The following is a 24984-nucleotide window of genomic DNA, read 5'->3' on the forward strand; positions in this document are numbered from 1 at the left end:
AGTCACCATAGAACCTTCATCCAGCAACTGACAAAAACAGGCAAAGACCTACAGCGGAGCACTGGGTTAAGATCCCAAAGTCCAGCTGAAGAGTGGGAGGAGGGAGAATATGAGCAAAGAAGTCAAGACCATGATGGGGACACCCACTGAAACAGTTAACCTGAGATAATGGGGGCTCACCAACTCCAGTTGGACAGGGAAGGAACCACCATAGAACCAAGCTAGACCCTCCGAATATGGGTGACAGTTGTATGGCTGGGCCACTGGCAGGAGCACCAGGATTTGCCCCTGTTGTTTGTACTGGATTTTTTGAACACTTTCTCTTTGGATGGATACCTTGATCAGCCTGGATATAGTGAGGAGGGCCTTGGTCCTTCCTTGGAGCAATGTGCCTTCCCCTCTCTGGGGAGTGGAAGGGGGTGTGGGGGAAAGATGAAGGGAATGGGAGGAGGGGAGGGAGTGGGAACTGGGATTGGTATGTAAAATGAAAAAAAGGTAGTTTGTTTTCTCTTCCCACAGGGCAGGGCACCCTGCCCTCTTTTAGGACTGGAGGAGGGTGAGTGGGGGAGCGGGAGGGAAATGGGAGGAGAGGAGAAAGTGGAAATTTTGAATGGCATTATTTACAAAGCAATAAAAATTAAAAAGTATAAAATAAAAAAAACTGAGCATTTCAATTGTAAAGCATAGTAAGTATACTTATTAAATACCATTTTCTAAAATACAACTTTAAAACATATACTTGTTTGATCTCAGTACAATGGATTCAAGACCAAGTATCCATGTTACATGCATCAAGGCTAGATTGCAACTTATCACAGTCACCCTCATCTTCGTAGTCGTCAGCATCATCTCCACGTTTTCTTTCAAGCGCATTTGCGGACTCATTGGCTGTATTTTGTGATACCATATTCGTAGTATTGAGAATGTTTTTGGGCCCAATTAATGACGGATTAGCCAGAACATTATGAAGTGCCAGGGCTGCGGGAATTGAAGCTTTCACAGCTGGGGACCGAGAAGAGGGATCTGTACTGTAAACCTTTGTCCTGTGAGGAACATTGGGGTGCCTACGTTAGTTGAAACAGACATGGTTTGTGGAGTTGGTGTGCCTAGCATGGGAGTACTGGGTCTGCTAGAAACTAAACCAGCACTTCCCTGTGGAACGGTTATTCTTCCTGCAGGAGTAGGTGCCTTTTTCTGTAATGACTTAAACATGTAGATTGGGGCAGTTAAGCAATAGATGTCAGGAGACAATCTAGGACCTGAGTATGGCTCGATCAACGGCAAAGGGGTTTGATTTCTTTGTCTTGCAATATCTAATAAAAGATCTCTCCTGAGAGGAGAAGTGAGAGACTGATTGGCCCGGGACTGGATTGCCAACCACACAGCATCTGTATCAATAGCAGCTTTCTTAGCATGGCTGGTATAAACTTTAGCATCATCTAGAACTGTGGTCACATATCAGAAGGCAAGCTCCAACGTCTGATTTGTAACTCTCGGCTCATATTCTGTAATCCCCAGTCCCTTCGGGGTCTGTACCATCGTCTGTGCTTCTCTCTCCGCATGCTCGTGGGAGAAGCCATCCTGTCAGACTCCGTGGTATCCGGTGATCAGACCTCTTGAGCTAAGTCACCCACATTAATGCACTTCAGTCCTGATCTTGATGCAAGTTCTTTGCTAGTGTGGTTTTTCCAACTCCTGGTGTACCCGTGAGCAGGATGTTTGGAGGGTTCATAGTCCCCCTTCACACACAGTTGGCACCTTGGCTCACATGTCCAGCATGGTCTCCATGTAGGAGCTGGAGAGCCTTGTCCTTATGATAGGCAATGAGACTGTCATAGATTAAGATCCTTGTCTGTAGCAGTTTGCTGTCCTGGCTGCAAAGTCTTTAAAACTCTCATTGCTCATCGGGATCAATCTTCCCCTTGAGGCTGGGTGTTCTGGGACAGTTTCAGCCAGGAGATGGCAGTGTGGCTCTTAATCTTTCCTTCACGAAGTGTCTTATGGACCTCAGTCTAGAACTGCCTACATTCAGGGTTGGTTGTCCCTCCCCATTCAAGCTTCTCTGTACACACCCTCACAGAGACACCTATAGGGTGGTCTCCTGGGTGATTTCAAATCTAATCAGGATGACAATGAAGACTGGCCATCATAAGCATTCCCCTTGTGTGCCTGTCTCTGTCTCTAACTCTGTCTCTGCCTGTCTCTAACTTTGTCTCTGTCTCTCTTTGTGTGTGTGTGTGTGTGTGTGTGTGTGTGTCTACTTAAAAACTTCCTCCCATGAATTTGATGCCAGGGCACTGTCACTATATCCATCCATACAACTGGTCCTCTGGATTTAAACCAACTGCAGATTCCCACAATTTGGGAGGCTGACACTGGAGAGAGTCTGAAGTCAACTTGAACTATACAGTAAAACCCTGTTTTGGAAAAACCCAAAGGGGTTGTAGATTCAGCTCACTCGGTAGAGCACTTGCTAGTATGCTTGAAACCTTCAGTCTTCAGACCTTCATAAAACTGAGCATGGTGGTGAACGCCTGTAATCCCAGAACTTGGTGGTGGAAGAAGTTCAAGGCCAGATTTAGATACATGAGACCTTGTCTCAAACCCAAACTCTCCCTCTTTCTCGGAACCAGCACTTGGGGCTCTAGTAGAGTTGAGACAGGTGTCCCTGGCCAGAGAAATCCCTGCTCTGGGGTTCATAGCAGCGCTGCCCCAGGCTGAGCCTTTAGCCATGCTTCTTGCCATCCTGGGATTAGCCTGGGATACCCTACACTCCCTTGCTACTGCAGCCACTCTGTCTTTGGCCGCTCTCCTCTCCCATGATCCCCTGCAAGTCACTCATGTCCCAGGTGAGAAGAGGAGTTTGCTGTATTCCGTATTTTTCATCCGCCACTGCTGTCCTGTCTATCTGCATCTCCCCTTGGGAGTCCCACCCATCTCTCAAGTTCACATCTATCAGTGCATCTGTCTAATGGAGGAAGTTCCCCATTCATCCAGCTGTACCACACATGCAAGGACTTGATCTTTTCAAATCCTCTTTTTTGAAATATGTAAAATTGAGAAATTGTCAAGGAAGTGAATAATGAAAGGAAATTCAAGCTGAGTTTCAAGTTCTTGCAGGGTGTTAGTTTCTGTCATCACTAAGGACAGGAGAGAAGACAGGATCATGTGGCTGCTTGCTGCTCTGCTCCTCTTCCTCGCAAGTAAGTAGCTGGGGCTTTAAGACGTCACAGTGAGTTCAAGGACAGTCTGGTCTACATAGGGAGACCTGTCTCAAAAAGCAAAAAGAAACTGATAGGGTGCAATGTAGTGATACTTCATTTGTATTTTAATAAATAAATCTTGCCTGAAGATCAGAGAGTAAAACAGCCCTACTGGTCAGCCTTATAGACCAGGCAATGGTGACACACACCTTTAATTCCAGCCCTAGAGAGGAATATAAGACTGGAGGAGACAGCTCTCACACACAATCTCATCCTGAGAATTCCTGGAGGCATGATCGCCATTACAGACTGAGATAGAAGTAAAAGCCAGTGGCTGACTGTTTTGCTTTTCTGACCTTCATGCAAGCTTTATTTATTAAAATACAAATAAAACATCACTGCAGTACCATGTGGCATTTGCACGTGTGTGTACAGGACGTGGCAGTCAGATCATGGTAGCTGGCCTCTGTCATAAGCATTGGTCATTTCTTTGTACTAGAAGCATTTGGTATCTTCTCTAGTCTATATTCTGTTCACTACTTCTCTGAAGTCAACTTTTTCTCCTTTTGAAAAAAAAATGTGTCTGTGAGGTGAATGCATGTGTGTATGTGTGTGCTCAGGTACATATGTGTGGGTCGGTACACATATGGTGTAGGAGGTCCTTCTATTTGTTGCTCTCATTGGTTAATAAAGGAACTTCTTTGGGCCTATAGCAGAGCTATAGGGGAACAGAGCTAGGCGGGGGGCGGGGGGGGGACAGAACGGAATTCTGAGGGGAAGAAAGCAGAGTCAGGGAGAGAAGCCATGGCTCCTCAGCCTGAGTAGGATGCCGGTTACAATTTTACCTGGTAAGCCACTGCCGTGTGGTGATACACAGAGTAATAGAAATGGGTTAAACTAATATGTAAGAGTTAGCCAATAAAAAGTTAGAGCTAATGGGCCAAGCAGTTATTTAATTAATATAGTTTCTGTGTGGTTGTTTCGGGGCTAAGCTAGCTGGGCGACCGGGACAAATTAGCGGCCCCTCACCCTGCAACACATATATATGTATATGTGGAAACCAGAGATAATCATTGGGTACCTTTATCGCTCTCGAACTTGTGTGTTGAGACGGGGTTTCCCTCTGAATCTGGAGCTTATCAACTCAGTCTATGTGGCCAGTGATCCCCAGGGATCTTCCTGTCGCTAACTCCCCAGCTCTTATGGCTACAGACACATCTCACATCATCTGGACTTGCCCCTGTGTTCTGGGGATCCAAACTCAGGTCTCCTGCTTATGCAACAAACACTTCGCTGACCTGTCCACCTCCCCATGTCCCTAGCCCCAGAGAATAACGTTCTAGCTTCCACATATAAATAAAACTGTGTGGTAGCCTCTTTCTGTGTCCGATTTATTTCACTTCCTCCAATTCCATCTGTGGGCTGCAATGACGGAATTCAATCCTTCTACAGTGCTATTCCACTGCTGCCGCGCACCGCGGCCCCGTCTGCGCTCTATGCGCTAGAACCCAGTTCGCGAGCTTTGGGCAAAGGGCTGGAGGTTGAGAATACACACGCAGAGACAGACTGACACACAGACTTTCCAACACTGGTACCAAAAAGCCCCTCTTTAATAGCACTATGGAGGCTTAAATACCCTGCAGTCAATGGCCAGCAGGTGAAAATCCTATCCTCTGATCCTCTAGGTAAAGCACAACTTTTAGTAACTTCAATTAGAAGGCTCTAGACAGGGAAGAGCAGCTGAAGGCCAGGACTTAATTAGTCCCAACACACTGCATTTCTATAGCACACTTTCCTAGCCATCCGTCCACATCTAGGCCGATGCTGTGCCATGGCTACTGTGAACACTGCTGCAGGAAGCACAAGGCAGGATGTCTCTTCAGCATGCTCACTTCGCCCTCTGGGCTGTGTGCTTGCTTTCTATTGCTCTGATAGATACAGACCATGGTGAAGAAAGGCTGGGGAGGAGAAGGCAGAGACCCTGGAGCAGTGCTGCTTCCTGGTTTATGCCCCATGGCTTGTTCAGCCTGCTCTCTTATACTACAGGGGTGACGTCACCCACAGTAGGCTAGACCTTCCCATATCAAAAAAATGTTCCTCAGACATGTCTACGGGCCAACCTGATAGAGAGGCATTTTTCTTTTCTTTTAATTGATTTTATTGAGCTCTACATTTTTCTCTGCTCCTCTCCCCTCCCCTTCAGCCCTCCCCCAAGGTCCCCATGATCCCAATTTACTCAGGAGATCTTGTCTTTAGGACACTAAGAGAGACATACATAGATCTAATTTACATGGGAAGTAGAAAAAGACGAGAGAGGCGTTGTCTTTCTGCATGCCCCCAGATGGTGTCAAGTTGACGAAAGTAACCAGCACAGGCTATACCCCCCACCCCCAGCAGTTACTGTGTTGTGTGGCAGTTCTATGCTTCTCTGAGCACTTCCATACTGTTTCCCACAGGTCTCTCATTTACATCACAATGCACAGCGTGTGAGACTCCCTGTCCCACATGCACTTCTACGGTTGTTATATTTTGTCCTTTTGGTAATAGCCGTTCTGGCGGGGGGATGATGATGATGGCTCTCTATGGTTCTGATTTGCATCTATCTCCCTGACAGTGAAATAGAGCATTTCTCTGTGCATTTATTGACCACGTGTATCTCCTCTGAGAACTGTGTGCTCCCACGCCTCCATTGTTGGTAGGAGTGCAAACTTGCACAACCACTTTCGAAATTAGTATGATGGTTTCTCAGAATACTGGAAATCAACTTACCTCAAGACCAGTAATACCACTGTTGGGCATATACCCAAAGGATGCTTGGTCATACTACAAGGACAATTGTTCAACTATGTTCATAGCAGCATTAGTTGTGATAACCAAAACCTGGAAACAACCTAGATGTCCCTCAATCGAAGAATGGATAAAGAAAATGTGCTGCATTTACACAGTGGAGTACTACTCAGTGGTAAAAAAAAAAAAAAAAAACAAAGACATCTCGAAATTTGCATGCAAATGGATGAAACTAGAAAAAAACATCCTGAGTGAGGTAACCCAGACCTAGAAAGATGATCATGATATATACAAACTCATAAGTGGATATAGCTGTAAAGCAAAGGATAACGAGCATATAGTCCATGACCCCAGAGAAGCTAAGTAACAGAGAGAACCCTAAGAGACACATACATAGATTCCCCTGGGAAGGGGAAATAGACAAGATCTCCTGAGAACTGTGTGCTCCGTTCATTGCTCATGTGTGTGTGAGTATGAGCATGCGTGCTTGCAGGCGCACCTGCACACGGGTATGCATGCATATGAAAGCCTGAGGTCAAGAAATTGGGTGTCATTCTTTAATTGCCCCCCTTTTTAATATAACTTCATTTTTGACGTAGGGTTTCACTACACTGCTCTGGCTGTCCTACAACTCTTTATGTAAACCAGGCTGGCCTTGAACTCACAGAGATCTGCCTGCCTCTGCCACCTGGATGCTGCAATTGAAGTATGTACCATCATGCCCTACTCCCGCCTTTATTTTTTGAGATATGGTTCCTCGCTGAAATTGAAGCTGTCTTGGATGGCCATGGAGCTTTCAGGATCCCCTGTCTCCTCTGACCACCTCTGGGTTGGGCTGCGGGGATGCCGTCACTCCTGACTTTGTACATGGATGCTAGGGACACAAACTCGGGTTCTTCATGTATCAGCTTACACGGCAGGTGTTTCATTGGCAACCCCCTCTCCTCAGCCCCTCAGCTGATCATTTTCAATAGGATTATGATTGCCGTCAGACTCTTTGAGCTGAATTTGTGCTCATATAGTCTGGAAATTGACCTCCTGTCAGATGCAAAGTCTGAAAAGATGTTCTCCCCTGCTGGAAGGTGTCTCTTCACTCTATTGGTTGAGTCCTTTTAGTTTGAAATAATTACATTTAGCGATTTTTGTTTTTTTACCTCTGCCATTGGGAACATATGTTGTTGTTGTTGAAGCCAATACTCTGAAGCTCTTCTTTTAACATTTTAAAGCAGGTTTTTGTTATTGATTGGTGTTCTGCATGCTATGTAAGCTCCCCACCTATCGAGCTGCCTCTGTAGCCCTTACTGGTAGCTTTGGAACTCAGATTTACACGGAGCTGAAAGAGAGAACAGGGTCTATGTGCTGTGGGCTCTGTACCACACAGAGATCCAAGTGGTTGGGGTCATTTAGGTCAACTTTCAATGCATTCATACAGGGTGGTTGCCTACAGAACCCTTGGAGACTGCTGGACTACCTGAGGTGGCCTCTGCATGGCCATAGGATGTGGTTCTTCAGATGGACCTCTTGAGGGTCATGGGTACTGAAATGAAGGCAGGATCATGTCCTGTGGACAAGGTCTTCTGATACTTCCTCTGCTCCAGGGAAACACAAAGATGGTTGCAAAAAGGATCCTTTGAGATGTACTTTTATTGGGCATTACAGCATGAAGAGGGTGGATGGCAGGAAGCCATGATTGCTCTGTGTCACCGTTTTAACTTCTGTGACCCGTAACTAGGCTCTTCTGCCAAGTTTTGAGAATTTGACCAAGAGGATGATCTTGGGAAAGGGGTAGCCCTTTAATGACTGTTGTTGCTGAGTTGTGTCTCTCTTTGGAACTGGCACTGTGCCCTACCCTTGGAGTGGGAGATCAGTGGTCCATGGGTTTGTATTTTCCAGGCTGCTCCATTGCTCAGGATGCAATCATAGGTCCAAACATGGTGAGCGGTCAGGAGCAGGGCTCCTTGACTGTGCAGTGCCCTTATGACTCCTCCTGGAAGAATTACCAGAAGTACTGGTGCCAAGGAACTGATTGGAAAACATGTGAGATTCTGGTTAAAACGGATATGGAGCAGTTGGTGAAGAAGGACCGTGTGTCCATCAGGGACAACCAGACAGACTTCATCGTGACAGTGACCATGGAGGAGCTGAGGATAAGCGATACTGACATTTACTGGTGTGCAATTGAGAGATTTGCATCGGATCCGAAATTTAAAGTTAATATAACTATTGACCTAGGTAAGGAAAAAATTCCAGAATATCATGGCCGGTGTGAGGAATCAGGGACCTTGCATTCATTGCTGTAAAATCTGACTGGAGAAAGTAAACACAGTCTACTCTATTGATCCTGTTTTCTACCGGGATACAAGGTGAGGTGGGGAGGCCTTGTCTTCCCGCCCCCACATGTGTGCCTTGCATGTTCTCACTTGTACAGATCTGGGAACTGAACTCAGAGCCTCATGTGTGCTAGCCAAGCGCTCTACCCCTGGGCTAAACTCCCATCCTGAGACCGCCCCACCCCCCCTAACCTCTACCCCTTTAACAAGAAATAATAATTGAAACCACAGAAACTCCATTTCTGGTCAAGATAGAGTCATGAGGATCAGATTTGTGTCTGTTTAAACAACTACAATCAGGAAAAGAGACAAAATTGGGGTGGAGAGATGGCTCAGTGGTTAAGAGCACTGGCTACTTTACCAGAACTGGGCTTAGTGCTCAGCATCTTAGGGAAACTCGCAGCCATCTTCAACTCCAGTCCCAGGGGATCTGATGGCCTCTTCTGGTCTCCATGGTCACCGCAGTCACATGGTGCACATAGTCATGGGCAAGCAAACACCCATCCACATATAAATAAAGATTTTCAAAAAATACATGAAACATGCAAAACTGAGGTTTTTCTGCTTTATTACACACCAGACAGTGATGAGTAAGCCCCGAGGAAGCGAGTGTTGAAGGGGGGCTGCTGCTCTGCCTCTACATCATCTTTGTTTATAAAGGAATTATTGTAAAGCTTTGGGTGGTGACTACAGAGAAAGCTATTTAATTCCTAGTGGGAAAAGCTGTAGGCCATGCCCAGAGCTGGGCTGACCTCAGGAGGAGTGACCCTTGTTTACGTCCATATCTTTAGCCCCAGAAACTTCAACTGTAATATTAACAACCATGGCTCCAGTTCTGACATCCGCACCGTCAACCAGGGAGAGCATTGCCAACCATGGAGAGATTCAAACCAGCACCCTCACCTGGTAAGCGGAGCTGGACCCTGGCAGCTCTTTCCCACTGGGGTGTCCTTATGGCGTCTTGCCTGGGAGAGCTTCCAGACAAAACACAAGATGCCCAGGACTCCTAGAATCCACAAAACAGTTAATTTCTAGCCTAATGTATCCCAGCATTACATGGCTATATTTATCATTTTTAAAAAGTTGCTTATCTGAATACCAGATTGGCCTGGTCATTTTGTAATTTTATTTGCTAGACTCAGTAACTATCTTATAGAGACACTCAGGTGACTGTATTCTCATGACAAAGCCTGAGGTGAGCTCCTCAATCCTTTTACCTTTTAGTTTACCAAGACTTCCCTTCTAAGCCTCAGCTACAGGAAGGCAGCATCTTCATCTGAGTGGCAGAAGAGACTGAGCCTGGTACTTGGTGTCTCCCCATGTGTTCCCCACAAAACAGGACAGACAACAGTTGGTCTTCTCTGAGTTAGAAGAGATTCCTCTCTAACCACCATCTGTCTACAGCCCATTAAATAAATCCCATTGTTCCAATGCAAACTCTGCCAAGAGCCAGGGTGGGGGTCCATGAAGCACAGAGGAGGAGCATGGGAAACTGAGGACCGTGCTGTGTCAGCGTGATGCTTGTCACTCCTGAAGGTGTCCAGAGCAACACCCAGCGCCATACAGCTACCTCGGCATAATTCCATCCCAGCCTGGTGGGGTCAAGTCTCCAGGTCAATGACACAGCTAAACCACAAGCCTCCACTTCCCCCTAAAGACAAGGCAGAGGTCATTGCTCTCTTCCTTCTACTGTGTTCTTTCTGCCTAGTAAATCTTAAGGTGAACAAACATGCCTCAAAACATTCCTACCTTGTAGCTTCTCTTGAGGATTAGTTTTAAAATTTTCTTTCTCTCCTGGTGCTTTGGAAGTATTTCTGCTAGTTTGTTTTGCAAGTCGATGGAGTGTTAGCCATGGAGAGACAGAGGGTATACAAGGCTCCAGAAATGTAGAGTCCAAGAGAGTGTGGAGCACGCACAGAGCGCAGTCCTGGGGGACATGTCAGGACACTTGATGCATGGTGTGCCAAGTGGCAGCTCTTCCAGGAACACGTTTGTGCTAACCTGAGATTCACAGAGGACCTGCAGCCATAGATACTTTCCATGAGCTGAGGATGGCCTGATGCTGGTCCAAAGGAGAAACCAAATATGGTCCAAGGAGGAAGATGGACACCTGGGAAGGGGATGAGGATGACAGAGAGGTGGAGAAGAAGGGATCATTATTGTCAGGGTCTTTGGTCTCAAGGGATATAATAAAAGGAACACAATGTACTGTAAATACCAATGTAAATTCATGTGACAGAGCGGTTGCAACTGTGAACCATTTCAAGATGTAGTGTGCTCCCAGACCACTGAGATGTATATCAGCTCCCACACAGTGATAAGGTTTGGCAGGATCATCCAGGTGAAGAATGTAGCAGAAGCCGAGCTCAAAAGTTCAGGGAGCAGGGAAGCCCTCAGCCTGGCTGGAATGAAGACTAGATGAGGACTTCTGGGAGACCAGGCAAATAGAGAGGACAGTGGTCAAATGGAATTGAGGGACACCAGGCAAAGCTCCCCTGGGCAGGAGGTTAGCCTGCAGGCAGCATGAGCAGCCATGCCTTTGCAGGGAGCCCATCCTAGTAGCACCCCAGGCTTGTCCTTATCTGGCCATTGAAGGATGAGGTAGAAACACAAGGAAGACTGAGACCTCTGTGCCAGGTGACTTCTTACTTTCTGTCTCCTTCGTTTCCTGCAGGTTCGTGATGAGCAGCATCTACTTCAACTTCCTGGTCTTTCTGGAGCTGCCTCTGATCCTGAGCATGCTCAGTGCTGTCCTCTAGGTGAACAGACCTCAGAGGTGCTCTGGGGAAGGTGAAGTCAGCCTGGGGAAGGTCCAGAGTTCTGATGCCGCGAACAGAGGGAAATACCTCCCTGTACATAGGAAATAATCTCCCCTCTCTTTCTTTTTCTCTCTCTGGTGTGTATGTATGTATGTATGTATGTATGTATGTATGTATGTATGTATGTGTGTGTTTACACATTGTAGGTACATGTGTGTATGGAGAGGACAAATTCAGGTGTCATCCCACTATTGTTTGAGACAGGGTCTCTCGATGGCCTGTACCTTTGCCAAGTAGGCCAGGCTAGCTAGCAGGGAACTCCAGGGACCTATCTGCCTCCATTTCCTATCTTGCCATCCTAAGCACACACAAGTGCCTCAGCTTTAACACACACACACACACACATGTACACACACACACACACACACACACACTAAACACAAAAAAACCATGGGTTGTGATGATTAAACTCATGTCCTTGTCCTTGCGAGGAAGATAAACATTTTATCGACTGAGCCATCTCCCATCCTAGAAAAGAATATTTCCATTAAGCAATGACTGTGGTCAGCAGTACCAGGACTCTGGGGTACTGTGGGCTCACCCTCAGACTGCTCCCCACTCCTACAGCATGAAAAGCTGAGGTTTGGAACCCCTCAGGTTCTCCCTCTCTCAGAACATCCTACTGTGCCTGCCTGGGCCTTTCTTCCTCTGATGGTCTGCAGGGAAGTAGAGAATACAAAGAAAGGTCATGTTTCTTCTTAGGGCGCCAGTTCCTTCAGGACACATGTCATCCCAAGTCTGTGGGCCACCAGCCATTGTTTGAACAACTCTCTGGGAAATACAGCTTCAACTCATGGCATAAAATTTGGCAACTGTCATATTGGATGTCTGTGCCTTACAGATAGAACATGTTGTATTTTCTTTACAGTCAACACAACCAGTGACTTCGTGCATTCCAAGCATTCCAAGACTGAGTCTCTGTGCCGCCTAGTGGGGTTCCCATGGCGTAGCTCAGTCATGGTCCCTGAAGTGTTCTCCACCCAGTGAGACCAAATGGGGAGTTAACTGGTGAAGGCTGCTGTTCCCCCTCTAGGGCCGGCCTCTGAACCAGGTCATTCCGTTTTCCTTCTGTTCCATCAGAAGCATCTATTCAGTGTGTGAGTACCAGACACCGTCCAAATACAAGTTTCCAAATGAGAAAGACCTGGTTAAACTCCACAGAGGAGGCTGAAAACTTCAGTGGCAAATGCTCAGGTAGAAAACAGTTGTTCCCAGCTCTCCAGCCTCAGCTGAGTGCCACGCCCACAACATGGAGTCTTCTCATCCACTCAGGCTCTGATGCCCACAGCCCTAACTCACGCTTAGCACTTTGTGTGGGAAGAGACCCCCGTGTTGGCATCTTCTCCTTGACAACATGGGTTGGACCTCTAGGGAGTCTGCCTTTGTCAAGAGGAGGCTTTTCATTTGTTTCAGTGGTGTGGCTGCTGGTCAGTTGCCCATGTTCCAGTAATTCGCCTTCAGTCCACATTCAGACAAGCAGTCCTAACTAAATTCAATGGAAAACATACACACACACACACACACACACAGAGAGAGAGAGAGAGAGAGAGAGAGAGAGAGAGAGAGAGAGAGAGAGAGAGAGAGAGAGAGAGAGACACAGACACAGAGATACAGAGAGACAGACAGAGAGAGACAGAGACAGACAGACAGACACACACACACACAGACACACAGAGAGAGAAAGAACATGTACTCAAGAGATTGGCAAATGGTCCTTTAGAAGGAGCTGGTGGCACACTCCTTTAATCCCAACAGAGGCAGGCAGATCTCTGAGTTCGAGGCCAGCCTGGTCTACAGAGTGAGTTCCATGACTACATAGAGAAACTCGGTGAGGTCCAGGACAGCCAGGGCTACATAGAAAAACCTTGTTTAAAAGAGAGGGTAAAAAGAAAGAAAGAGGTAGGAACAGGAAAGGAGATGAGGAAGGGTAACAGTGCTGAAAATCACCAAAATTCGTTGTATATACTTGTGAAGCTGTACGAGAATTTTTTTTTAAATAATATAAGAAAAATTTAGAGAGGGAAGAGCGTCTCATCTGAGTGTCCCCGCCTTCTTCTTTCGCTGCGGACTTTGTCAGCACAGCATGTTTTACATGTGTGACACTTATTTCCCTTCTGCAAACAGCCCCCGTGGGTTAGTCCCCCGCCCTTCCGATTTGTGTGGATTCATTGCCTGCACAGCTTCTCCTTTTCTCGTTACTCAACTTGTTGCCTTGTTGGCCAACTTTCACCATGACGCAGTTTTGCCATCTTAGAGGGTCCGTGGGCATGGCACTTTTTCTCCTCTTCTGCTGTGATTGTCTGTGGCTGGAGCCCTGGAAAGTCTGCGGTGGTGCGGAGATTGCCAGGACTCTGCTCAGGCTATGGAGATAGAGCTTTTCTCAAGTCTTCCGGGATAGATGTCCCTGAGCAGAAATGTGAGGTGGACACTCTCCCTGGAGGGTAAAAAGGACAACTGGGGCAGGAAACCAACCAATCACTGAGCACCCTAATTCTGAACCCAGAGCCAGTGAAAGAAACACACCCTGTATCTGAGATCTGAGCCAGGGAAAGAAACATCTTCATTCTTGAACACAGGACCATAGAAACATGCCCTGACTCTGAAATCAGTGCCAAAGAAACACACTTTGTCTCTAGAATCAGAGCCAGTGAAAGAAATATGCCCTGCTCCTAAGTAAAAAAGCTAGAAAGGACCAGAGAAAGAAACACAGTTTGGCCATGAAGTCAGAGCCATCTCTGCCCCTGACCAGCTAAACTAACCAATCCCTGAGCAGGGAAAAACTAACCTTCTCCTTGGGAAAATGCCACCTTTAAGAAGCCCTATAAGCCTCTCTTCCTGTTCAATGAGGGGCTGCCATTTATCTCTCCCTGGAAGAAGTTGCTACTCAGAAACTCTCCTGGACTCCTCCTTCCCAAATAAATTTCTTTTCAAAAGAGTCTTAGTTGACAATCTTCATTGGCTGGTGCAGAATAGAAGAACCTGCCTTCGATGTCCCTTAGGGAAATAAGCCAAAAATCCTTGCTGAGATTCTCACTGGGGGGGCCGCTGAGCAAGGCATAGCAGAAAAAATAGCAACTTTTAGCAGGAGCTGGAGGAGACTGTTGCATTTCTGCAGGGGCTACCTCTTTAGCAGAGTGTTAGCAAAAGGAGTAACATCTTGGGTGGGAGAAGAAGCCCATAGCTCTGCTAGGATCTTCTCTTAAGAGAACAGAGCAGAGCTCAGCTGTAACAGTGCAGAGCTCAGCTGTAGCAGTTCTCCGGGAGAAAAGCTGTCCTATTGCGGCTCTACCCTTCCAGAGCGGTCCTATTGTGGCTCTAAGTGTTTCCTGGCTTCTCGATAAGTCAGGATATGTCTGCAATTCCACAGCTTTAACACATTCCCTACACTCTCATCTCCCTCAAACACTCCTGACCTGGCACAAACAGATCCTGAAGAAACCGCTCAGCCCACTAATCCATCTTCTTTGCCACTCACATCAGAGGCAACCAGAAGCAACTTGCTACACAGTTAGGGGTAGCTGAGGTCTACGGTCCCAAGTCTAGCTGCTTCCTCTGCCTCACAGCCTGCACAGCTGGTTCTGTCCACTAAACGTTTGTATTTTGACCAGTCTGCTGTAGAAGGAGCAGCGGGGCTGCGTCCCGCCACCTGGCTAGCTTTACCCAAAATAATTACACGGAAACTGTATTCATTTAAATACTGCCTGGCCCCTGGCCCGTTATCTGTAGCTTCTTATTGGTTGATTCTCATATCTTGCTTTAACCCATATTTAGCAATTTATATAGCACCACGAGGGGTGGCTTACCAGGAGAGATCTTAACCTGCATCCATCTCGGAGAGGAGAAGCATGGCGACTGCATATGGCAACGGCCTGAAGCATCTCCCCCACTCTGCTTCCTTTCTCCCACAATTCTGTTCTGTCTACTCTGCCTACCTAATTTTCTGTCTCTTAAAGGGCCAAGGCAGTTTCTTTATTAATAATGAAAGTGACACATAGACACTCCTCCATAAGTCTGCTTTATGTCTTTGCCCATTCTATGAGGACACCATCAAAGTTCCAACATAACAAATTAGCTCAGACCCCATACTATGTAAAACTTCATCACTGTCTGCACTGGTAGACTCTTGGTAAGGACCCCCAAGAAGTCAGCCCCACCAAATTTTGAACACTTGGGGTAATTTCTTGTGGGACAGGGTCTGGTCATTTCCCGCCCCCCAACCTCACCTGGCATGTTTCTTCTCCCTGGACTCTAGAACAGACTTTCTCTGACTCCTATTTGAGCCCTTTGGTTCCAGGTCTCCAAGGCCACAGAAGTACTACCTGGGGGCCGAAAAGGAGAAGAACTGGTGGCAGCTACAGGTCCTGCCTCCCACTCATGGCTTCCTTTGTCTACAAACAGCCGTCTCTCCAGACCTCAGCAAAGATCATCCACAGCCTATCTGATTCACCTTGGAATCTTGTCCTAAAAAAATTGTGTGTGTGTGTGTGTGTGTGTGTGTGTGTGTAATGGTGTGCACACACACACCTACATATGCATGTGTGGGGATGGCATGGCACAAGTGTGGAGGTTAATGTAAGTATGTGTAGTGGTGTGCAAACACACCGACATATGTGTGTTTAGGAATGCCATGGCACAAGTATGGAGGTGTGTGTGTGTGTGTGTGTGTGTATATAATGGTGTGCACACACACCTACATATGCATGCATGTGTGGGCATGCCATAGTGCAAGTGTGGGGGTCAGTGTGTGTGTAGTGGTGTGCAAACGCACCAACATATGTGTGTTTGGGAATGCCATGGCACAAGTATGGAGATGTGTGTGTGTGTGTGTGTGTATAATGGTGTGCACACACACCTACATATGCATGCGTGTGTGGGTATGCCATAGCGCAAGTGTGGGGGTCAGTGTGTGTGTGTGTGTAACGGTGTGCACACACACCTATATATGCATGTATGGCATGGCATGCCATGGCACAAATGTGGAGCTCAGAGAGCAATGCTATAAAATCGGCTCTCTCCTCATCCTCTTTTTTTTTTTTTTTTTTTTTTTTTGGTTTTTCGAGACAGGATTTCTCTGCAGCTTTTTTAGAGCCTGTCCTGGAACTAGCTCTTGTAGACCAGGCTGGCCTCGAACTCACAGAGATCCGCCTGCCTCTGCCTCCCGAGTGCTGGGATTAAAGGCGTGCACCACCACCGCCCGGCTTCCTCATCCTTTTCTTGGGTTTCAGGGATAGAACTCAGGGTGCTGGCTTTTGTTTACGCGAGTCATTCCACTCATTACCTTTCTTTTTCCAATCCTTCCTCCGCCTTTTCTTACATGCTTCAGCTTCTTCCCAATGTCAAACTGAAGTGGGTCAGCGCTCAGACACATGACAAATGAGCAGTTGGTGCCACATGTAGGGGACGGGGTGGGGAGACAGATTCTGGAGCCAGAGCATCACGGGAGCCCTGAGAATGCAGCTAGGATGCTGCCAGGTGACCCTGGCATGAGCTTATTCTTGTCATTAAAATTCTTATTTTATGTGATGTATGGCTTTATATGTACGTTTGTCTGTGTACTATGTGTGAGCCTGCTGCCCACAGATGCTAGAAGAAGTCAGAGGATCCCCTGGAGCTGGAGTTATAGATGGTTGTGAGCAGCTGGGAACCAAACCTGGCCCTGAGGGAGAGCAGCAGGAACCTTTAACTGCTGAGCCATCTTTCCAGTTCCTGGCATGTGTTTTTAAACAATATTTACTATTATTATCATTTTGAATATGTGCGTCTGTATGTGGGCGTGCACATGTGTGTGCAGGTGTCTATGGAACCCAGAAAAGGGTGCAGATTCCCTAGAGCCGGAGGTCAAGTGGTTCTGAGCCCCCTGGGGTGGGTGCTGGGCCCCGAGCTCAGGTCCTCTGTGAGAACAGCACCTTTGTACTTTCATTCTATTTGTGTATTCATTTATTCCGGGTGTGTGGGTCATTTGACTGCATGCATGTCTGTGCACCATGGGCATGCCCAGTGCCACGCAGAGGCAAGAGGAGGGTAACAGCTTCCCTGAAACTGGAGTTGAGGATGGCTGTGAGCCTCGATGTGGGTGCTGGGAATGGAACCCAGGTCCTCTGGAAGAGTAACAACTTAACCACTGAGCCATCTCTCCAGTCCCTGGCATGGTTTTTGACAAGGAGAGACACTCTTCATCGTGTATCAAAACTCACCATACCAATTAGTAATGAAAAGGGGATGATTAAGGATTCCAAACCCACTCAGAATTGTGAAGTCTCTCTAAGTAATTCCTTTAGTATTGAACACATATTTATTAAGAGCCTAGTAAGTGCCAAGCCCAGGTATAAACAAAAAGGTGGAGTGGCTGCCCTTGTGGAGTTTACTTCCTGTCACAAGGAGCCAAACCAGCTGAAGTGTGATGTAGGGTGGCCATGCAAGTCTTCTCTGACATGGCTTCTCATCTGCGGCCTACAGGAAGGAAAATACTATAGAATGGTAGCCAAATAATCTACTTAAAAACCATGAACTGTTTTTTCAACTCAGCTATGTTCATAGCATCATTATTTGTAATAGCCAGAATTTGAAAACAACCTAAATGCTCCTCAACTGAAGAATGGATAAAGAAAATGTGGGACATTTACAGAATGGAATACTACACAATGGAAAAAATGACATCTTGAAATTTGCAAGCAAATGGATGGATCTAGGGAACATATTGAGTGAGGTAACCCAAACCCAAAAACACAAATATATTATATACTCACTCATAAGTGACTTTTAGACAGAAATCAAAGAAAAACCAGATTACAATTTATAATCCTAGAGAACCTAGACTCCAATGAGGACCCTAAGAGAGACATACATGGATCTAATCTACATGGGAAATAGAAAAAGACAGGATCTCCTGAGTAAATTGGGAGCGTGGAGATCATGGGAGAGGGCAGAAGGGGAGGGGAGAAGAAGGGAGAGGAATGGAGAAAAATATAGCTCAATAAAAACAGTTTTTAAGAAATCATGAAATGAGTCAGGCAGTGGAAGCACACACCTTTAATCCCAGCACTTGACAGAGAAGGGAGAACTCTCTGAGTTCGAGGCCAGCCTGGTCTACAGAGAGAGTTCCAGGACAGTCAGAGCTACAACAGAGAAACCCTGTCTAGAAAAAAAAAGGAGGTGATGAGGAAAGGGGACCAAGATACAGGAAGAAACTGAATCATGAGCTAAGAGTCTTGGTCAAGTACAAGTAGGGAAAAGGCACCTTGTGTGTGAGTCAAGGGATGTGATAAGCAGATCCATCTGTCTGTCTGGCCTATTCATCCATCCATCCATCATCCATTCCATCCGCTATTCTAGTCTGTTTCATGTTGCTGTGATAAGACACTGACCAAAGCCACCTTGCTGGGAGGAAAGGTTTAATTTGGCTTCCATGTCACAGTCTGTTTTGAAGGAAGCATGCAGGAATTCAGCAGGAACCTGGAGGCAGGAGCTGAAGCAGAGGCCACGGGGAACAGTGCTTACTGGCTTGCTCTACATGGCTTGCTCAGCCTGCTTTCTTATAGAAGCCAGGGCCATCTACCCAGGCATGGCATCACACATGGTGGCCTGAGCCCCTCCATATCAATTTACAATCAAGAAAAATATTTTGTTACAGTAATAATGATAAAAATAACTAATATAAGGCCTCTGGAAAGGAAGAAAAGAAGAAAATAAGAAAAGACTAGAAAGATAACAGCAGACAGACAGACAATGCCTAGTAAGTTTTCGTCAACTTGATACAAACTAGAGACTCCAGGAAGAAAGAACCCGTATTGAGCAATTGCCCCCATCAGATTGGACAAGTGGGCATGTCTGTAGGGATATTTTCTTGTAACAATACAATATGAATGATGTCTTGGTTGCTCCCTCTCTCTCTCACGCGCGTGTGCACATAACACATCCAAACACATATGTAAAAACATACACACATCACATATACAGAATGTAGCTACCCTACCCCAAATCTTCCCTGTTTCCATGGAAACATTCTCTCCCTATCCCTTTATTTCCTTGCCCATCAATCTCAGCTCCTGGGTCTGGCAAAGGCAGTGCCCCTCCTCAGCCTCCTCTAAAATGGAGGTCACCTTAGGATCCGACCCTGGGGAGCCTCAAGCCTGGCCCACGTGAGAAGTCAGAACTAGAACTTATCTTTCCCAGGGCCCCTCATTCTGCTCTTTCCCAACACTGTGCAAGTCCCCTCGGGGGAATTCCTGCGCACATCGTGTCTGTATGAAGGCATGACAATGCGTTTACCATCCATATTTACCACTCTGGAGGTTTAACAAGACCCAAGGTGAGAAGAGGACACTGGCCAGGCATCCATCAGAACTGTCCCTTGAACTTCCCATTCACAGTGAATGACACAGGCACAGTGTGGGCTTCGCTAAGCAAAGGCCATGGATCCTCTACACTCACAGAGATGGAGCAAGAGAAGATGGTCAGCTCTCAAGTCCACTCAGGAAGTGACGTGTCACAGAGGTTGGGCAACCTGAGAAAAGGAAATGCTCTCCAGAGCTCTGCCAGGAGTGGGAAGGTTGTGAAGCCCTTAGCTGAGGGTTGGGGGACAGGTGGCATCCTCAGTCCATGACCATGGATGTGATAGCAGTGATAGGGACCAGTGTCCCTGGGACCTGGAGCATCTTCAGAGCACTTCCTGTACTGGTTCACCTGGAGCCTCACATGGGACCAGGAAGCATAGGCCAGAAAGGAGAACTAGGCACATGAACATTGTGCTTTCCAGAAGGATACACCCCTTTTCCTCTCTTGGTCTTGGTGTGGGTGCAGGAGACATCTGAGCTGAAGAAATGACCCCGAGGGTGTTGGGAGTGTGGCTGCCTTCAGCTCTGCTCCTCCTGCAGGTCCTAGGTGAGCACAGGGACAGGGTGGGGGCTTTCAGCTTTGAAAGGGGATCTCCTGGTGTAAGTGAGAAAGCATGATATGGGGGATGGGAGGTGAGAAAGAGCAGCCAGCAGAGGAAGATGGGGCTTAGAGAAAAGGCAGAAAGTGGGAGTGGGCAGGAGTGGCCAGCCTGGCCTCACAGGTGCAGTCAGGCTCAGTACAATGATGTCAGCCACACCTGAGACAGTCAGGACCTGCTGAGAGGGTTAGCTGCGAAGTCATTGCCGAAAACCACACAATCTCTACTGTGCAGACATATGTATGCAGACATGTGTGCATACCAAACACATACAAGAACTCATTCACACAGAGGCACAAGTACCACCCACAGAGACATACACACATATATGTACATAGGTAAAATCTCTCTCTCTCTCTCTCTCTCTCTCTCTCTCTCTCTCTCTCTTGGTTTCTCTTTCTCACTGTGACACACATGCATGTGCACATGCTCACACACACACACACACACACACACACACACACACACACACACAGTGTTGTTTCCTGCTGGGTCCTTCCTTTCTCTGGACAATATAGGTGCTCACCTCAGCCCTTGCTCCTGGGTCTGACAAAGCCTGTCTCCTTTCTCATTGCTTCCTCCAGACCAGAGCACTCTCTAAGACCTGACCAAGGAAGGCCTGACCCCCATCCAGCTGTGAGGGTGCAGAACTGTGGCTTGTGTTTTCCAGGCTGTGTCCCTCTGCGTGGCCCCAGCACCGTGACAGACGCCGTGGGGGAATCCCTGAGTGTGCAGTGTCAGTATGGGGAGAAATACAAGAGCAAGGTCAAATATTGGTGCAGACACTTGCTTCAACGATGTAAAGTGATTGTCTGGACCAGAGGCTCAAAAGAAGCTAGGAGTGACCGAGTGTCCATCAGGGACCATTCAGCCACCCTCACCTTCACGGTGACCTTGGAGAACCTCGCCCTGGAGGATGCAGGCACCTACAAGTGTGGAGTGGATGTACCGTTTATCATTGGCTTCTCGAGGGAGCATAATCCCTCCTTGGGAATTGTTTCCTCCTTCAAGGTTGTGGTGTCCGTGGTCCCAGGTAAGCCCCCTTCATGTTAGGGCATCCTGAGTCCTGGTCTGTCATTCCCTCATGAAAGAAGGAATCCAGATACAATAGCATGGTGAGCATGGTGAATCAGTGACTCAGACACAGGGAGTGTGAGTCCACTTGTGCCATTGTGAGAGCAGGGGTGGGGTGTGATAGCATATGTTCACCAATGAGAAAAATGAGTTCTTAGAACCTCTCTTTTTGTAACATCTATCTATCTGTCTGTCTGTCTATCTATCTATCTATCTATCTATCTATCTATCTATCTATCTATCTATCATCTGTCTGTCTATCTGTCTGTCTGTCTATCTATCTATCTATCTATCGATCTATCTACTTATATACCTACCTGCCTGCCTGCCTGCCTGCCTACCTATTTGTTTAGATTTGCCAGTGCTGTGTGTCAATCGGAGAACTTCTGGCACATAGTTTTCCTTCCTATACCATAGGTCCTGGTGTTCAAACTCAGGTCACTGAGCTTGGCAAACATAGGTTTTTACCCACTGAGATGTCTCATCAGTCCCTGTTGGAGAATCTCTGTGTCCCATGTGACAGTCTCAAGCCCAAACCTTTCAAGAGAAAGGCCATGAATGCCTGGTTCTTTGTGACTTCCTGCCCCGATAGGAGGCAAGTCCTCTCTCCCAGGTCTCATTTGGTCCGCTCCCCATCCCCATGTGGGAACAGTACCCCAGCACATCTGCTCCCCTCCGTCAAGGGCTGCTCTGGCCTGGGACTGAGTGGACACCTCCCTTCCATGGAGAGCCTGAGGGACCAACTTCATCACAGTGGTTCTGGGGCTTCTGAGAGGTCCCAGAGACACAAAAGGAGCCTAGATTGTGTATCGGGGTTCTTGATCCCTGAGGAACCCATTCAACCCCTCCAAGTTCCTCTGTGTCCCCATTTCCCAGGAACAATGTCCTGCAGGGAGAAACTCAGAGAATCCCCCAAAAGTTCCCTTTTTCAGGCAGAGAGTCAAGGGAAATGGAAGCCAGGTCTCAGCTACTTTGGTCCCAATGTTCTCCATGCCTGTAATCTATTGTCCACTAACAGAGGCTGTCTTGTTCATAGAACCCAAATTAGCACATCTGTTTAAGGATACAGTGGTGGCAAGGGCTGAATGGCTGATCCGCTCTGCTATTTCCAGTTTCTTTTTCTTTTCAGAGAAAGAACCGCACTGTTATTCCCAGATTTTTATCTTTTCTGAAAGAGGGTTTGTGTAGCCCAGGTTGGCCACAAACTCACTGTGTAGTTGAGATTCGTCTTGAATGACCGATCTTCCTGACTCTGCCTCTCCCACACTGGCACCCCACACCCAGCTTCCTGTTCTGGTTCTCAGTGTTGGTTTCGCCCTCACATAAACTTCCCTCCAGCATCCTCTGTGGGTTCACACTGAGGAGTGCAGAACCAAATCCACTGGTATTACTAGTTCTCTGCAGTAGAGGCCACTCTCCACAGGGTCCTTCAAGCATCTGCCTTTCTAGAACTTTCCATCTGGACATGCCTCAGAGATGACTGCCCAGTGGGCTGTCTGGCTGACAGTGTGGGAATGAGTGGGCCAGACAGACAGGGTCCACCCCTCTGTGTCTGTCCCCACAAGGGTGGAAGACAAGGAGGCAAAGGTGGGACTGAGGCCAGCTGGGACCTGGTAACACGTGTCATGACACTGACACTTAAACTCTCCTCTGTAGGATGGCTGGCCTCAAGTGTGAAGGTGCCAACCAGCCACAATGCACCATGGGAAGGGAGGCCCCGGCCAGGCCTTTTGTGGTCATCGGCCTGCAGGCTGTGGAACAGCTGTCAACCATGTTCCTAGGGTCCTGTGTGAAGCAGAGCTGCAGAGGCTTCAGTGGGTAGGAGATGGAGTGGCAGTCACTGAGACTGTCCTGTGTTTCCATCCTTTACTCCTAACACAGGCTCTGTGCCTGAGGACAGAACAAACACTGTGGGGTCTCCCACATCCTCACCAGTGCACACTCAGCCCAGCGTTACCACAGAGAACACAACTCCTGGTCCCAGCCTACAACCTCGGTGAGGGGCCATATCCTTGAGGTCTCTGGATTGTTGGGAGGGGGTAATGCTGAAAGGGTGGAGGGGGAAGGTTTGCATCCCCTCCTTGGGCATCTCCTGCATCTCCCCATCCCACACTGACCTGGGGGTGGGGTGTCTTGTGAGTGGTAATTGCTCATCTAAAGACTGGAGCACAGCAATGACACCCAGACACAGACCTGCTGAGACGGAGTTAGTCTGTCCAGAGGTTACCACATAAACACATCCAGAGCCTGGGGAGACAGCTCTGCTGGTAAAGTGCTCGTCTTGCAAATACAAGGATCTGAGTTCGAGCCACACTACACACATGTCAGGTATGGTGGTATACTCTTACAATACCTGAGCTCTCTGGAGGTGGAGAAAGGAGGATGCCTGAGACTCGCTGGTCAGCCAGCTTAGCCTACTTGGCAAGCTCCAGGCCACTGAGAGATCCTGTCAGAAAACAAGAGAGATGGACCAGGCATGGTGGCTCCTGCCATTAATCCCTACACTTGGGAGGCAAAGTTACCAATCTCTGAGCTTAAGACCAGCCTGGACTACACAGCAAATTCCATTCTAGCCAGAGCTACACAGTGAGACCTGTCTCAAAACAAACATAACAAGGTGATGAGTCTTGAGAAATGGCTTCCAAGGTGATCCTCCTGTCTCCACATACATGCACACACATGTGCACCTCATATGCACAGATGAACATACACACATACAACTAAATTAACTAATTAACTAATTAGAATAAATACAGACACCAGGTGTGCTAGCACAAGCCTTTAATCCCAGTGTTTGGGAGGCAGAGGCAGGTGGAACTCTGTGAGTTCAAGGCCAGCCTGGTCTACATTATAAGTTCCAGGACAGCGAGGGCTACATAATAGAGAGACTTTGTTTCAAAAACCAAAACCAAATGACAAAATAACAAAATAACTGCCACTAGGAGGAGATAGGGAGACTCAAGTTAAAGGAGAGCTGGGGCCTCGGTGGGGAGGCACGCCTGCCTTGTTACAGGCTTTGGGAATAGAGGTCCATGGGGTTGGCCTAGAGAGTGGGTCAGGCCCACAGTTCAAGGCAATCAGTCACACTGGCTGACTGGGTAGGGGGGGTCTCTTGTCCCTGAAAAGAGCACGTGGACACACTCCTGGGTGAAAGAGACAGGTAGGGTAAAGAGCACCAGAGCTGCATTCTGGGAAGGCAATTTATTGTGACCTTGTCCCCCACAGGTCCCTGCTGAGCAGCATCTACTTCCAGCTCCTGGTCTTTCTGGAGCTGCCCCTGCTCCTGAGCATGCTCAGTGCGGTCCTCTGGGTGCACAGACCTCAGAGGTGCTCTGGGGAGAAGCGGCATCGCCCCGGTTATGAGAATCAGTGACGTCTGGTGACAGTGAAGTCCTGTCCATGTCACCGCACGCAGCTCCCCTGGTGGCAGAGGACAATCTGTGCTGCTGAGAAAACTCTGAGATGTCTTAGAAGAGTCTTTGTGCTGTGCCAAACACATGAAAGAATGTGCCTAATAAATACATATACGTTTTAATAGAGTATCTTTATTTATTCTTAGATAATTTCACACATGTACACCCTAACTCTATCATATCCACCTCCAACCCCACCCTCCCACTCCCTCGGGCAGGTGTTCCCTCCCCCTTCATGGTCTGTCCCCTATTTCCATTCTTCTTCTTTTCCTAACCACTGAGTCCAGTCAGTGCCGCCTGCTGGGATGCTCACTGACCTTGCTGTCCTGGTGCTGTGCAGGTGACCGCAGCTGCAGTGTCGTGAGTGCAGTGGCCGTGGCACAGCTGGAACACAGCATCTCACAGCCTCTCCCCCTCTCCTATGGC

At 47.7% G+C, this 24984-nt stretch overlaps 2 protein-coding genes and 1 pseudogene across 2 annotated transcripts; 2 read left to right on the top strand and 1 right to left on the bottom strand.

The window, feature by feature from the left end:
- Window positions 1-763: 763 nt before the first annotated feature.
- Window positions 764-2733, bottom strand: LOC119811129 (annotated as a pseudogene).
- A 415-nt stretch (window positions 2734-3148) lies between these two features.
- Cd300ld (CD300 molecule like family member d) lies at window positions 3149-15604 on the top strand. Its single transcript, XM_042054856.1, is given in 6 exon segments — window positions 3149-3203; window positions 7884-8222; window positions 9112-9226; window positions 10995-11110; window positions 12301-12566; window positions 15434-15604. Coding segments are annotated over 6 exon segments (1044 nt in total). The 5' UTR covers window positions 3149-3166.
- Window positions 15605-19958: 4354 nt separating this feature from the next.
- LOC119813177 (CMRF-35-like molecule 4) lies at window positions 19959-24680 on the top strand. Its single transcript, XM_038328342.1, has 4 exons — window positions 19959-20019; window positions 20742-21116; window positions 23021-23141; window positions 24371-24680. The coding sequence occupies exons 1-4, from the start codon at window positions 19959-19961 to the stop codon at window positions 24516-24518; spliced, it is 705 nt and encodes a 234-aa protein (XP_038184270.1). The 3' UTR covers window positions 24519-24680.
- Window positions 24681-24984: the final 304 nt, after the last annotated feature.

This window comes from Arvicola amphibius, chromosome 4 (assembly GCF_903992535.2).
Source record: "Arvicola amphibius chromosome 4, mArvAmp1.2, whole genome shotgun sequence".
NCBI classification, from domain to species: domain Eukaryota; kingdom Metazoa; phylum Chordata; class Mammalia; order Rodentia; family Cricetidae; genus Arvicola; species Arvicola amphibius.